The sequence below is a fragment of the Colossoma macropomum genome, unplaced genomic scaffold (genome assembly GCF_904425465.1).
Source record: "Colossoma macropomum unplaced genomic scaffold, Colossoma_macropomum, whole genome shotgun sequence".
NCBI classification, from domain to species: Eukaryota; Metazoa; Chordata; class Actinopteri; order Characiformes; family Serrasalmidae; genus Colossoma; species Colossoma macropomum.
In genome coordinates this window covers 22,376,399-22,393,083 of record NW_023494807.1, presented here as the reverse complement: position 1 = coordinate 22,393,083, position 16,685 = coordinate 22,376,399, and the positions used below count along the sequence as shown (strand labels likewise).

Here is a 16,685-nt window from a genome sequence, read left to right as displayed (position 1 = left end):
TACAAACAGAGTTTGTGTACTAACTGTCTTAAATATCGCTTGCCGTTTTAAAAGTGTTCGTCTATCTTGCTCTTCTGAATATTTTCCCCCATGTGAGTCTGCGTTTAATTCTTCGCCTACAAATGTGCTGTTGTGTCTACAGGTTTTTAATGTATAGGCCTGTTCTGTGGGGGATTCGTGTCAGGCCTCATTTATTTATGTTTTTGAATTCACTGCTAAAAATCCGTTTTTAGGTTTGGTAATGAATTTGTCATTGTTTCTGCGAAGATTTGCAATGTAGCCTTAAAACTATACTATTATTCTGTAACTGGAAGCAGAGAAAAGGAGCTTCATGCTCACTAATGAAAACTGTGGATTTCTAGATCCTAAGTGGAAATTATCATTTTTAGAGTGAAATACTCAATGAAATACTTTTAAATGTATAAATAAAGGAAATGTAACAGAAAAAAAGAAACGTGTCCGGGTGTCACCCTCTCATGTGTTTTTTTTTTTTGTGGGCTGCTTTGACAGACTCACTAGACAGAACAAAGTTAGTGGAACGTACCAACTCCAGGAGGCGTGGAGGGGTGATGCATTGGTTCCTGTCCTGGGATTCTGCAAACCATTGTTTAGTTTTGATCGTTAATACACAAAATCTTGCTACAACAAAAAACATTTGATGCTTGAAACTTTGTCTAAATGGGCTACATTTTACAGTGGGTCACCAGTATGACTGCGTAAAATATGTAATCCCCCCCCTCTTTTAAGAATAAGTTGAAGAGACCCGGCTCGGAGAGTCCTTTTCTGAACAACACGCTCTGCCAGAGACTTCACTCAGTCCTCCGGCTGTGAAATACATAACCCCAAAAGTAAGTGAAAAGTAGTTTTTTCGCGATATATTGAGATGTACGGCATTTCCAACTGGAATTGTCCAACAGCCCGGCTAGAATTACTCGTTATTAGTGCTGTAGTCTCGCCACGTGGCCGAGTGAGTGTGCAACGCGAGCGGGTTAAACTGACGAGGGGAAGTCTATCTATAGCCATGTTTAGATGAGCTAAGATGAGGGAGCTCTGTAACTGCAAAGCTGTCAGTGACCGAGTCACACTTGGCTAACTGGGTTTTTCTTCGACAGAGTACTCAGACTTTTAAGTACCTCCAAAAAAACACTGTCAAAGTAGCTTTGGTTTGTGTACGAGAGGCTGAAGTTGGCTTCCTATTCGCCAGCTTCAACTCGAGTTTTCCGTTCCACCTTAAATAGTGCAGCAGTTACATTCTGAGCATTCTGACACCTTTAGCTAACTACATGGGCCAGAATGTAACCGCCGCACGGTTTTAAGGTGAAATAAGAAGCTGACTTCAGCTTCGTGGTTGTATGGCCTTCATAGTTATGCATGTGTTTAAGTTGGATATCTAATTAACGGAAACGTTCGAGGCAGTGAATTTGCTTTCCACTCATTCTTGTGCGAAAGCTGAGTAAGCTGACAAAGGTGTTCAGTTACCTGACGTTTCACACTGGTGAAACTCAGACCCCTGAGACCACTGACACCTTGACCTTCTGTAATGACTGTAGCCCCATCCTCATATAACCATGTTCTCATGCTTTGATCATATTGTGTCTTACCACTGCTGCCCAGGATGAAAATGTAAGGTCACTCATTTCTTTTAACCTCCCAGCTCTTTTCTGTCTTAAAAGCAGTACTGTTTCATGCAACTCGTGCTTAAATGCTGATTTACAGTCCTGTGCAAAAAGTTAAGCACCCCTGGTATATAATAGTACACATTGTGTATATTGATGAACTTTAAGTTAGAAGGAGTTGACACAGCCTCAGCATGGTAACACTTTTTATTACAGTTTTTCCTAGTTGGCTGTAGAGCTGGTCAATATGACGATATTTTTCTTAATCATGATAAATTGCATCATGATATGTTACAATATGATTTTCTGAGCATATTACTGATTCCGTCAGTACTTAAAAGCCACTTATCAACTCCATGTTTGATTACAAAAAGAGCATAATTAGTCCTGTTTAATTTTTTTTTTTAAGTGCAGCACAATGTGTAAAATGTTAAATACAAATAATTGAATTTAGTTTTTTTGATAGTAATTTTTTAAAATGTGGGCTTGTTTTGTCTATTCTAACTTATCAGATGTCAGAAAAAAATATATTGTGACAGATTGTGTTTTATAATTTATAATAAGAGTATCGTGATATGACATTTTGCCACACTACAGGTTTTGGAGTTGTGAAAGTTTATGCCTTCATGCAGAAGAAGCATTAAGAAGTGTAAATATATGCTAACTGCATTAAACTTGGTGCTGGACACAGGGATGCCCTGTGTAAAGAGCACAAAACAGAAAGAAACTGCAAACAAACCGCTTGGTAACAGGGACTCTGCTGTTTTATGGGTGTTATCATGGATAGAATGCTTATTATCTATTTAATATATATCTAAAAATGTAAAATATGCTAAAACTGAAAAGCAGTATCTCTGTGTCATTGTCGTGGTCTGAGGATATAGCACTAATTACAAAAATAGGCTTGAGCTTTTACCACACAGACACTGAGACTTTTTTCAGTTCCATTAAAAAAAAGGGTGCTTAAACTTTTGTAGCCCACTCTTTGCACATTTTCTTTCATTACTTCTAACGGTCAATGCTTATTGTTAAAGAGAACCTGCAAAGCCTCGTCTTCACTTTTTTTCTGAGCACATCAGAAGGTGAGTGTTTGAATAGAGAATGGCGAGCAGCTGTGTCGTGTAGAGGCATGTTGTCTGTGGTAGTGTGGCACTGATGGGCATTCAAATTTCCAGAATGTAAAGGACTGTGGATCTGTGTTGTTCAGACATGTCATTTGTGTGGAGTGCTTGTAATGTTTCCTGGCATCTTTTGACCCTCCCTGAGTTGATATATTGATGGGAAAAATTCTCTTTGTATGTATTTTTTTTTTCTTTTTAATTTAAATCACTATCAGCCTGTTACATAATTCACGCATGGTCTTTAAGCATGATATTTAGCCCTTTTGAAAAAGGTTTGTTTGCCACTGAAGAAGCATGTTGTAATTCATATGGATGAGCTACTGGCTGAACTTATTGGTTGCTACTTTTTAATTTTATTATTGTGAATTTATTTATTCATTTATCTATTGACCAACCTTGGATTCCATGGCTGGGCAATATATCATGAGCCTATTATTATTATTATTGTTATTGTTATTGTTATTATTATTATTTGAAATGTATTAATATTCTGAAATCTAAGAATGAATGAATGTTTTTTTACTGTTTTGTAAAGTTATGAGAGTTTTATAAAGTTTTCCTGACCCCCCTCCTGTTTTTGCTTTATTTCTTCCAAACCTTCTTTTTACTTTCTTGGATTGTACAGAAGATACCGAATCACCAGAAAATCTTATCATATGGCAATAAAGATAAAATATTAACAAGAGCTCATGTGTAATGATGCCCTTCATCAAGACAGTTGATGAAAGCGCTGGTATTCAGGCCTGTTTGGCTGACTGGCTGCTGCTGACCTGTTCTGTCTCTGAAGTGTTTTGGATGCATATGACCTTGTTGCCTTCCACCCTCAGTTGCTTGGTACATCTAATAAAAACTGAACTAATTCTTTGGTAGGGATGGGCTTTTAAACTACTTTTTTGCTCTTCAAATATTCACATTTTATAACATGTAATGTCTCAATGAAGAAAAAACGTGCATTATTATGAAATACAGCACAAACATGAAAAGTTTGCATTTGTTTATTGATGACGGCTAGGCCTGTCACAATTATTACATAATCACCCGATTGTGATTATCTCAAATGATGGCGGTTATTTAATCTGAACACAATTATTTTCCACAGTCTTAGATTTCACATCATATTGCCATTATCATGTTGTATTGCAGCAAGAATAATATGAGCTGGATGCATTTTCATTAGTTGGCCAGAGTCAATTAAACGTGAATAATGGAAATCACTTTTTTCTAACTTAAAGTTCTAACTTGTAACTGTGTGTTATAACATGTTGAGGAGGAATGTATGTTACTCTTGCTTTAGCATGTATACTTGTAGAGCAAATGTGTCTTGCTCACATTTTCACAGTCTCGATTAAAATGTAAGCTTTGGCTGACTGTGTAGCTGTGGACACTTGTTACGCAAAATACAGTGTAGTAAATCTCCTGTTAGCTGCAAAATACAGAGCTGGCTAAGTAGTTAATAAGCTATTATTACAATTTAGCTGCTTTAGACTTGTACTTTACTGGCCACATAAAACAAACAAAGTGGACAATCAAATCTTTAATCACAATAATCTGTATATCAATTAATTGTCAGCTAAAATGTCATGATTGTGACAGGCCTAGGTGCAGCTAGCATGATCTGTACTTAATTGTTCAGTTGATTTTGTGATTTATCTTTGTATTTTAGGCATGTGAGTTAACAGTTGACCTCAGCGAAATTTTGGGGTCGCACAACTTTACATTGTATACGTTTTTCATCTTTTTGTCCATATATAGCTCTGCTTAGATGTCTCTTTCAAATTCAAATACCTGAAAACGAGTGCTTAGTTCCAATATCCATATATTCAAATAACTCAGCCCATCCCTATTGTTTAGCTTCTTCCTTTTCACTTGCCCCTTCCCTTTTGTCTCTACTGTAACTCGTCACAAGATGGAGAATCAGAGGGGCGATCAGTCCTGGGCCAGAGGCACAGGCAGGCCCAGGCAGGGTTCAGGGAACGGTCCCAACCTGCCTAGTACTAACCTGAATGGGGATGACCTCCACGGGGCCAGGAGAAGACAGAACCGCTCGTCCCATTCAGAGAGCCAGGGCTTGGAGGGAAACCTCATGGAGGGCTTTGGGCCCATGCAGGGCGCCAGGGGAGAGATTGTGTGGTTTAACAGCAGCATGTATGAAGAAGCCGAGGGCTACTTTCAGAACTTTGGCTCGGGGACCAGGGCCCCCCCACTGTCGTCCTCTCCGAGGGACCGGCTCCATCGGCCCCTGGTGTTTAGAGCTAAGCGGAACCCCAGCCAGCAAAGCCGTGAGGAGGGCAGCCCTCAGCCCCATAGCCACCATCGCTCATCGTCTGAGCCTCAGAGGGGACGGAGGGCGCCCAGGGGAGCAGGCAGGAAGAGGGTGTTCTCAGAGACCGAACGTACCCCTCAGAAAGGACGGGACAAGTATGGCACATTCAGGGCATGGGACGATATTTCCTTTCGTTTTCTTTTCAGTTGTCTTATTTTCTGCTTGATTTCTGAAATCAGTGTTTTCACATAAATGTGTTAACTTATGTTTTGTTTATTTATGTATTTGTTTGTTTTATGTGCTTGTCTGCACTGAGTGCAGTTTTGGAATCCCGTCCCGAATCTCTGCAAACATGAATCCTCACATCAAAACCTGTTTTGTGCGTGGTTTATAGCTGCTGCATGGAAGCAAATGGGCGCCAGTAGCCAGCCAGTTGACAGGAAGAAACCGGAGTATGCTAGGCCTGCGCTATTGTTCATTGGCCTTGTCAGCAAAAGCAACAAATGGTTTTTACTGAGAGAGAGAGAGAGACACGTGGTGGCCTCTCGTCCTCACAGAGACGTGCGCTGATCACGCCATAGTGCAGTGATAGAAGTTTAGATCTGTGTGGTTTAGCACTGTAACTACATACAGTACTTACTGTATTTTAGCTTTGCTTGTGTTTAAGCTATTTTTATACCCTGAAATTCTGTATAAATATTTGAGCTGCAGCTCAGATATTTGGAGGATTTAACAAAGTTATCTAATCATTAGCCTAATCAGTATAAAATCAGTAATAAAACATAATGGCAACAGACACTAAAATATTCAAGAGGCTTTGTATTAAAATCTGTTAGAAAGGAGTTTAAAAACTGTCTCCACTATGAATAATAGTAAAGTGAGATTTACTACCGATTGTTGGATAAATTAGTTAAATTGCTGTAATATCTGGGACAGAAATATGTATTCATCCATGGTCCACCCACAAATGAGTTCTTTCATAGAAACAGTTGCTGGATTGGGCAAGCTTTACAGAATGCAAGCAAAAAATCTGCCTTATGAGAAATTGATGCACACAACGTATTCTTTTGTAAAACACAAAAATTTTGGGTACATTATAGTTTCAAAACACTTATTTTGTAGGCTGTGTCAGATGTGTCAGTGTGAGGATAAATTGGGTGCAGTTTTTGTGTGTTTAAGATCTCTAAAGATAAACATATGATTGAATAAGCATGAAGAAATTTGAATGCAGAAAACGTCTATTCAAATGTTTAAAGCCTCTGCTGCAGCTCCTAGTGCATTCCAGACTAGTTGGTTACTAACATTGTCACAGATGAAGACTACCAAATGGAGGGAAATTATGATTGCCAGAACAACTATTTAATTTGAATTTAATACAAATTTTATGGGGTTTTACACACTATAAGGATGTCTGCAAACATCAGATAGGTTTTTAGCATCTCATTCACAATATATGTTTACAGTGTTGACTTTATAAATTGAATAATGCTAACAGTCAGAAATACCAAAATACTTCTCATGTGAGGAGACATAATATTGATGTGTAAAACTGGTTTTTCTCGTAGCCCAGTTAGCAGATCAGCTTGCCATCCCATCAGCACTCAATAGCGGTAATGCTAGTGCACTATGGCCCAAAACCTGTTTGCTGTGGAAAAACAAACATAATTGTAAACGTTTTCTTAGATTTTTCAAAAATGGAATATGTCCTTCTACTTTCAATTGAGGACCTGCACAAATGATTAGAAAGGTTACATTTTTAACCCCTATTAATTGAGGGCTTGCTCTCAGGTGTCCTGTATTGTTTTGCTGTCTTAGGAGGTGGTCAGGCTTCCTGTAAACTTGCTGTTGTAACGCTTTAGGGTTTTGATTTATGATCCTGTGATGATTGTGACCAATCAAAGGTCTGCATTATTTCTAGCCACACCCATACATTGACACTCTGTATGCTATTTCCCCCCAGCAAGATGGGTAACCAGTACAGTATGAAAAACGCTTGATCACGGAGTTGTAACTGTGTCATGGAAAAATATGTACAGTTTCTTCTTAGGTTGAGTGGTCTTTAAAGCTTGCCCTAATTCTCATCAGTTGCTATGCAAGAGTGCATTGTTGGTGGAACATAGATGGGTCAGTCAGTCAGTTAGAGAACTGTCAATTCAAAGACATGGATTGTTTAGTTGTTTTTTTTTTTATCCCATTTGTGTTCCTGTGTTCAATTTACTTTAATAATTATATTTTTTCAGTACATAGTTTTTGGGGGCTGCATTGTTGTCGCATTGTTTTAATGCAGTTTAATTTGAAACACCTTTACACTTGCACTAAAAAGAAAACGATGGTACATTCAGTATATTTAGAACTTGTTTGCTTGGTCTCTCTCTTACATAAATTCTAACTCCAGCACCCACGTTTTGCCCTCTGTCTCGTCTCCCTTCCTGCAGAACCAAAATGAGTGACCTTCAGTGCCTTGCCCAGGAGAAGATCTGGTTCGAAAAATCCAAATATGATGAGGCGGAGAGACGCTTCTACGAGGGAATAAACGGCATCTCTCAGGCTCCTCAGGTACTGCTTCCTTTGGGAACTGAACACAACACATGGAGAGGAAATTATTTCAGCTGGGGCTTGTGACTTTCCTGCATTGATGATGATTAGACTAGACCCATGTTTAAATCCTTGATGATCCACGTCTACGATTGTGACAGCACATAATGAACTGTATTAATATTTCAGTTAGAGGAGCACTGGTTTTGATTGGACCTGATTGCCTGTTTTGCTCAGCTGTTGTTTGTCCATCCATAGCCAGGAAGCGAAGCATGGATGAGCATTCTTTTTTGAAGCTTTTTTTCTTTCCCTCATGAGTTGCATGGCTGCCTGATGCTGTCCATCTTTGTTGCTTCAGCTGGTGTGTGAAGAGTGTGAGTTTATCTATGTATGCATGTAGAAGTGGACAATATGATATTGTTTTCATGCCAAGTTTAAGCAATAGAACAGGTGTGTGTGTTTTCACAAATAACATGATGAAGTGTTCTATTGCTTTTATACAACAGTTAAGCAAAGCAGCCCCGAATATTGTATCAAAAGTAGGACTCAACGATGAATTGTTTTTCTATTGAAATTATTTTTTTTCAAATCACAAGATACATGATACATGATAACACAGTTCGTGAACTGGCAGTCTGGCATTAAAACACGAAACCTGATAAAATAGATGTGCTGATGGTCTTGGCCTCAAGCTAATTGTAAAGAAAATAGTCACATTTAAATGGCCAAGACAATGTTGGCCAGAGAAATCACAAATGAATATTTTCCTCAAATCATTCATCCTTAATCAGAGACGCTTTAATATTTTCAATTCCTTCTACCAAAAAAGTAGTACCATTTTTTTTGTTTTATAGGTGGAGCCAAAAACTCTCTCAATATCAGGTTCAGCTCAGCTTTTGAAAATTGCCAGATTAACCAAAATGTTATTTTGTTTGTCAGTCGGTAAAGCATTTCACAGCCAATCTTGTTCACTTGATTGTATTCTGCAACAACGCATTTGGAATTTGATCTACTCACACACTCTCCCTCAGAATCTGACCAAACAAGCTGAAACTGGAGATTGCACAAATACAGTACCAGGTATGCTGGATTGGCTATCGGAGGGAATAAAGAATGAATTCTTGGGGTGTAGTAGTGTGTGTAGGAGTGTTTTGAGTAGTTTCAGCATGATGGCCTACTTTTAGATGCTCAGTCAAAAGTGCTCCAATGAAAGTAGGCTCATTTAAAAGCTTAGTAATTTTCAAACGAAAAAATATTGGATCGGTACTGGTCAATACTCAAGGTTTCAGTATTGGTATTTGTATTACAGAAGAGCTGGTAAACAAAAGCCTGTGTTTAATAACCTTATACAGTGCATATACAGGTTTTCAGTCCATTTAAGCCCATTTTGCCATAATTAAAAAAAAACAAAAAAAAACCAGTTGTTTGTTCTTATATTATTTCTTAAACAGTTTATTTCTGTAAATATTACTTTACGAAAAAGTAATGATATTCATAGTTTATTAAAGCCTTTTAATAAATGTAGGACTACTGTTCTTGCATTTTGTCTGTTTTAACTTTTTCGCAAACCTCAAAAGATGATTCATATCAATTACGATAAATTCTTTCTAGTATTGTTTGTCTTTTTCCATATTGCCCACCTTTTATGCGTATGTATGTGAGTGTATGTGTCTTTCTGCTTGCCTGCTTGCTGCTTGCCCTCTCCCCATCTGCCTCTTGCTTGCCCGTTTGACTCGGCCCTCTCTACCCCGCTGTACCCTTTCAGGAGAGAGATGCTAGTGCCATCCTGCAGGACATTGTTAAAGCCCGCCAGAATATCCAGCAGTCCCTAGACGGAGTGAGTACTACCCCTCCCCAGCCAGAATACAGCCCAAACTCCCCATGCTTCAAACCTCCATTAATCAGAATGCATTCTGCATAAATGTAGAAGGAGGCATTACTTTGTTATTTTTAACTGGACTGAATAGTTTTTGTCCCTGTGACTCAGAGTGCACTCTTCACTGTCACTCAATCACTGCTGTCCCGCTCCCTAAAGTGCCTGGCCTTGATGTGCTCATGATTTGAATGGGCAATTAAATGGAAAAACCTCTCTCTATCTGCCTGTAACAGTCTGTGGGTATGGCTTTCAAGTTCACTTTAGCCTGCAGCAGTGATCATTACCCCTGCATAAAATGATTTCTCGCACAGTGCTGAAGTGGATGTCACCAGTTGGAGAGCCAGAAATGCTGGAGGTCAGTGCCGCACTAGTGCAACACTGGTCCTGGGTGGCTTTAGGACCAGAACTAGACTGCATTGCGTCGTTTCAGAAAGTCCTAAGAGTAGGAAAAGTGAGCCAGCAACCAGAGGGTCATGGGTTCAAATCCCAGGACTGACTGGGTAAACCCTTGCCCTTGGGCAAGATGCTCAATCCCTCACTCACACCCAGGTGGTGCTGCTCTGCTGGAGACGCTGTGCTCCCAGACCGGGCATTATTAGGCATCAGAATAAAAAATGTACATTGTAGAATCAGTTGTAGTGCCACTACGCTATCCTATTCAGTTGCACCACCAGTCTGTCTAGGAACAAATAACAAGTGCGTCGTTATAACTAAATGCTGTCACTTTAACGTGATAATTTTACGTTTTTACAGTCGAACTCAGAAAAAATGTTACATCTATAGCCAATGTTTGTTAGTTTATTTTTATATTTCCTCAGGACATCTTCTTAAATGGTTTCTGGACAACCGATAGAACAGCAGCATCAAACTAGCAGTTTTGGCATCTGTCTGCGGGTGTAATATATTGTCTCTGTCCAAAGAAAAACATGTAAAAATGTTCTTTACTTCTAATGTAAGTTAATGTCAAGAGATTTTATTCCATTTGATTTTGGAGCATTTCCATTGGTCCATTCATCATGAAATTGTCACTCAATATAAATCATGGCTGCTGTGTTCAAATGATGTATCTCCATGTTTTTTGCATTGGTACATGTTTTTCTATTGACAGTGACCATTCTTATATACGTGTGTGTGTGTGTGTGGTTGTGTGTGTGTGTGTGTGTGTGTGTGTGTGTGTGTGTGTGTGTGTGTGTGTGTGTGTAGCTAGGTCTGTGGCCTTATGCATGTACAGTGTTTTGTATGTCGTGCTTACATTTCCCCTTACAAGCTTGTTTCCTTGTGTGCTGTAGTTCAGTGTGTATGTCCTACTCTCTCAGTAATCACCTTCATGTCTACTCGTCTTGGTGGTGTCAGGGGGAGCTTGTTGCCTCACAGGCTGCCTCAGGGTATTTTTGTGTCTGTGGCTTGTGGTTTCATTGACTGCAACATGCCATGTGTACCGGAGTCGGATGAACAAACTTTCACTCTGTGTTTTCCTTACAGATACAGTTTAACCATGTAAATGTGTAGTAACTGCATTAAAAAACCACATGTGGGATGTTTGTCTTTTCAATGTTTTTCTAATTAAGAAGTATAACTGAAATATGTATGTAAATAAATGACAAGTGGAAAAAGTCTGTATGTGCTAGTTTTGTACCCGAAGGAACAAGTAGATATATTCTGACTCTCTTTTAGGGCTGTCACTGTTGATTACATTAGTAATTAAGTAATCTATTTTGATTATTTTGACAATGAATTCTGAAAGTAGTCATATATTTTTTACTTATTTATATTTTTTCAAAATAACTGTTAACTAAACAATATCAAATCATGCATAGCATTTCAGATATTCCAAAAGCCTGGAACTAGGCAGACTATAAAAAGAAAATAATTATTTTTTTATTTTTGGGGGCTTCCTATGTTACTTTTTATCATATATAATTGGCTGTGTCCATGAAGCTGTTTCTTACTGTAAGGGGGACCAGTAGCGAAATTTAACCCTCAGGGAGTTAAACTTTATTTTTCTCTACATATTTTGCGTTTGGGTGGCTCTTGGGGAAACATTGCAAAGTTTTACCTGTGGGCTCATTGTAATGTTTTAATAAAGTGAAGCATATTATTTGGTCTGTAACACACAAAAGGTGCATGTGTCTGCAATTTATGCATAAATAGTAACAGTCAACAGTAAATATTTAACTGTGAAACGGTTTAGAGTGTGGACTGCAGGGAGATGTAGTAACTAATCATTAGTCACTCATTGAGAATTCAAAAAAACAATGGTTTTGTCATTCAATTGCGACAGCCCTGCTCTCTCTTGTTTCTGAAATACATTCTCTGTTCTTTTCTGTGTTTTAAAAGAAACTCTTATACAGTACTCTTAACTGACCTTGCTGATTTTTCTCTGTTCTCCTGTATGTGTGCGCGTGGGGGGGTTTGTGAACTCCCTTCAGGTGAAGGCAGCCCTACAGCCGGGTAAAGGGCACTCGCGTCCCCAAAAAACCCGCGAGCGCAAGACTGTAAGTGCCACGGCACTGCGGGCCTCACTGCAGAGTGGCAAAGCATGAGAGAGAAACATGCACAAACACACAAGCTCTGTGCTGCCTCTTACCTCTCACTGCATCAGACAGTTAAAGCTACAGCTAAAGATTGTGTGTTGTGTGTTTTGTATGTGTGTGCGTGTGAATTGTGTGCATGTATGCATGTGCCATTTTTGTGTGTCTTTATTAGACCATGTAAACATGCCTACTGAGTAAGGCTACTCTTGCATGCTTGCCTTTTGAAGGCAGACGTAGCTTTTTGCAAAGTTAAAATTGCATAGCCCAGTGTGAAAATGAGGCCTGTCTATCATGTAATGTTTACATTTCACACATTTTTTTTTTTTCTTCTTTTTCCTTCTTTCACCAAGCGTCTGTATTTTGACTGAAAATTGGACAGAAATGTTACGGCCCTTACAGTTCACAGTTACAAGTTTTTAGTCATTTGTGAGGAAAAATGCAAATTGTTTTTCTCTCTCATGCATATGCTTTTGAGAGAGGATGAAGAAAAACATAAGAGAATCAAGAAGTCTGACTGAATACATATTCCACTCAATTTACTAACGTTGGGGCAGCTAACGTCAGCCAGTTTTGCGAGCATTTTACTCCCCCCTTTTAAAATCAGGTGTAAACTTGCGGTAATGTCTCAAAGTTGTGTTGTTGGGGAGCTTCCTTTAACTATAGCAGCAGATAAATGGAGACATGAGCCTTGAAACACATGCTGGATATTTGCTAATATATACATACTATATTTACTAATGGAATAATACCGTATGAACGCTAAGTTTCAGATGTAGGTTTATGATGTGATGCAGTGCAAGCTGTGCCTTGATTTGGCCACAGTATGAACTTGCAATAGATGTTATTGTTTCACAGTCTTGGAATAGACTTATACCCCTGTAGAATGCGTTTGTTTGTAAAGATCTTTTTTTAGCACTCCTATGTCTAAACTTTAATTTTCTCTTTTGTTTAGCCTTTCGACTGTTATGGTTTTACGCTGCACCTTTTAAACCATGCACCTCAATTCACATTTTGTGCTGCGCTTGCGCTTGCGCTTATACATACACCTGGACCTTTATATGAACCTTTGCTGCATGTTCTGGACACAAAATTGCTGTTGTATTTCTGTGTATTGCAGTATGCCTTTGGTTTACATTGATAAGCCATTGACATGGTTAAAGCCTGTCCTGCGTCATTTTGACCAAAATCATTTGCTGAAATATGAACAAAGAACATCTGAGACTCCTTTTACACCTGGCATTAGCCTGTGTCATGGGTTGTCTGGCCATAAGTGGACAGAGCAAAGTACAGGCGAGAACGGGGTCCATTCTGTCTCAGAGATGCCGTGTGATTACTCAAACCCCCTTCGGAAGTGGTCAGGGATGCATGTGACCACATAAAATTTATACTGCAAACACTAAAGTGTCCTGATGTGTCGCAAACAGAAGACTAATCACCTGCTTTATCACAGTAAAGACAAATGCAGCTGATTTAAAAAGTTTATTCCTTCATCTCCTCCTCCAGATGTTTTTATGTTGTATTTAGAGTGATTGCAATCTAAATGTTTCTAAAAGCTTTTACATTCACACGAACAAGGAATAGCACCACATTTCTGTCTGACGACAAACTTCATGAGAGAGTGCCATTATAAATGTGGCCGGTATCCTTCCTCTAGTCAAGAAAGCCAAAGTCCTAAGCTTTGAGATGCATTTGAGACATCAGGATCTCACTGTCCACTTATGATCAGATCATTTGAGACAGATGTTAATACCAAGTGTGAACAGGGCCTCTGATAAATCAGTAAAATATGTAATAATTTTTTAGAGGCTCATTTGCATATTGTGCACTTCTGCAGTATCAGCACTATGAAGACTAATACTGCAATAACAAAGGGCAAATGCTGTACTATTCAAGCCTTCTTGATATCTTTATATTATAGACCTGCATGGAACGTATCACAGTGTGCTCACTCAGAGCTTAGCATTGCCCTCTGCGGAGAGCGCACCTGCGTCAGGAGATCTGACTCACACGTGTTTATCGCAGCAGGTTCCTCTGGGCAATTCAAGTCTCTAACTTTCATCTTTTCGTCCTTGGCCACAGAGTCAGAATGCCAGCAAAACAGAAGATCAGAGTGAGCTGCTCTCACGCCTGAAGAATCTGGAGCTGGACAACAAGAACTTGCACAAAGGTGTGTGTTTGTGCCTTCCATCAATCTGTGTGTACAAAATATTGCAACTGCAGCTAATGTACAGCTCTCCTGTTTTGATGTCTTTCCATCCTGTCAGTCGTGGATGACCTGAGGGCCATGCTTTCCAAACTAGAGTCCAGAATGTCAGTGCTAGAGAAAAGCCAGAGCCAGCCAACCAAACCAGCTTCAGCCCCGCAGGTAAATAAAGGCAGATGCACATCCTCCACACACTGTATCTGCAAGACTTACTATGATAGATGTTAGTGAAATGGCCAGTGCCTGCGTATGCGTTGCTGCTAAACTGTCAGATTGTGCTGTCAGATACTTGAGGTCATTGGTTCTCAAACTGTGGGTTGCGTCCTACTTTTAGGTCGCACTGTGAGGACCAGTGGGTCTCAAGGATTATTACTTTTTTTTGTCTTTCCAAAAGAGCAAAGCTAAAAGAACTAAATCGCTGTTTCTGATACGCTGCTGCTTCCAAAGTGCCCTGCGTTATCAATTTGGCCTTTTTTATGCAGCAGGCACAATAGGGCAGTTACCGAGTGCAACGAGACCGTGACAGAAGTAATGTTCGGTCGCTGCGCTCAAAGCTTGAAATTTTTTTGCTTTTTACTGAGAGCTAAAGTTCTTTGCAAAAGTTAGAGACCACCCTTCATTTATTACATTTCCAATCAAAATGGCCAATGTTATTCCTTTTTCTGGAGATTAGACACAACATAATCCACCTGCACCTGGAAATACTGAGTCAAAGAAAAATGATTGAAAAAGCTCAATTTCTTTTAAACCCCAGAGCATCACTGAATATGTTTGGGATTACATGGATCGTGAAAAGCGGAAAATGCAGCCAACTTCGAAGACTGAACTTCGGAGGTGTGGAAAAATATCCCTGCAGATTTCTTTGATAAAACTGAAAGCATATTTACCAAACGTAATAAAATCAAAGAGCGGACATACTAAATACTGAAATTTTAGGCTTTCTGTTAAATGTTTTCTATTTATGGTTTTCTCTGAAAAAGGCATAACTTGTACTTTAGATCCATTTTCATTGGATATTTAATAAACGAAGGGTGGTCTCTGACTTTTGCACAGTACTGTACATGCCTCACATACTCCTCTTTGTCAATAACGACTAGTTATTTTCAGTGAAGCTCCATAGTGCAGGCCTATGCGTGTTCCAGTCGTTGATATGATATTGTACCTCTTGAATGATAACAGTAATATTGAGCAAAAGCTCAATATTAAAATATTGAAAAATATTGAAAGCTTAAGGAAAAGTTTGTCTTATTTTATATCAAAAATATTTGGTGGGTTTCTTGGAACAACACTACCTCTACATGTGAGTCCTGGCATGAAAAACTGGGAACTCGGTTTAATAAGCTAGCTTATTTCCACTATACTCGCGAACAGAGTGAAACTACATCAGCCCCAAATCTCTGTGCGGAACCAGGCTATACATTATGCAGTCAGTTTGACGGTGATAAACCTGCAGTGACTTGGTTTAAAAAATTACTTTCTACAAATAGAATCAATTCATCATTATCTGATTCGTTTTCCCATCTTTAGGCTGCTCCAGCTCCAAATCCCAAGGTGGTAGTAAAAGAGGAAGAAGAGGATGATGACATCGACCTGTTTGGCAGCGACGAGGAAGATGAAGAGGCAGAGCGCATAAAGGCACAGAGAGTGCAGGAGTACGCAGCCAGGAAGTCTGCAAAACCCGCCCTCATCGCCAAGTCCTCCATTCTGCTTGACGTCAAGCCTGTAAGCTCTCATCTAGAGTCCATTCTTCAATTTTACTGCTTTAGATTTGATCAATTCTTTTGATACACGGTTGTTACTCACTGGGCTTTGATTTAAGACCTGTTTAAGCTTATTTGCAGTTGCTCATTAGGTTTTGCTTCTTTTTCTTCTTGCTCTGTACCTAACCCATCCATCCTTCTCTCAGTGGGATGATGAGACAGACATGGCCAAGCTGGAGGAATGCGTACGCTCAGTGCAGGCAGACGGGTTGCTCTGGGGTGCCTCCAAGCTGGTTCCTGTCGGTTACGGCATCAAGAAGCTGCAAATTAACTGCGTGGTTGAAGACGACAAAGTCGGAACCGACATGCTTGAGGAAGAGATCACCAAATTTGAGGACTATGTAAGTACTGAGTATTTGCCTGAGCATTTCAATTTTAGTGTTTAGAGTATGTGAGTTCATTTTTCTATACTCTTGTTTCCTTTTACAGGTTCAGAGTGTTGACGTTGCTGCCTTCAATAAGATCTGAGCCTATCCTCAACAATCAACCCATCACCTCAGAGTTACTGCTGCTTTTCTATTGCACGGTTACTAATAAACAGTTAAAGCTTTACAAACTAAGACATAGGTTTGTTTATTTATTTATTTTTAATATACTTTTTTTTTTTAAATAATATCTGCATTTTTACAGCACTTCAGTCAGCAGAAATGTGTGAGGTACAGTTGAGAAAGTTTGCAAACCCTTTGGAATTACCTGGCTTTCTGCTTAAGGGCTCCTAGATATGAATTTCAATTACCATCTAAGCACAGTAGAACATACGCAATGCAATATTACATT

The 16,685-nt window shown here is 39.2% G+C and overlaps 1 protein-coding gene across 8 annotated transcripts; it reads left to right on the top strand.

Annotated features, from left to right (window-relative positions):
- The first annotated feature begins 716 nt into the window (after positions 1-716).
- On the top strand, positions 717-16,468 carry eef1da (eukaryotic translation elongation factor 1 delta a (guanine nucleotide exchange protein)). Of its 8 annotated transcripts, XM_036556443.1 has the most exons (11): positions 764-848; positions 2,651-2,698; positions 4,644-5,155; positions 7,436-7,556; positions 9,301-9,372; positions 11,841-11,906; positions 14,025-14,112; positions 14,210-14,310; positions 15,676-15,870; positions 16,055-16,249; positions 16,338-16,468. In XM_036556443.1, exons 3-11 carry the CDS (start codon positions 4,644-4,646, stop codon positions 16,374-16,376), a joined length of 1,389 nt encoding a protein of 462 aa, XP_036412336.1. In that variant the 5' UTR covers positions 764-848; positions 2,651-2,698; the 3' UTR covers positions 16,377-16,468. The 8 variants fall into 8 exon arrangements, with proteins under 8 accessions (XP_036412339.1, XP_036412342.1, XP_036412340.1 ...); XM_036556444.1 differs by lacking the exon at positions 9,301-9,372; XM_036556448.1 differs by lacking the exon at positions 4,644-5,155 and having other exon boundaries at positions 767-848.
- The last annotated feature ends 217 nt before the right edge of the window (positions 16,469-16,685 follow it).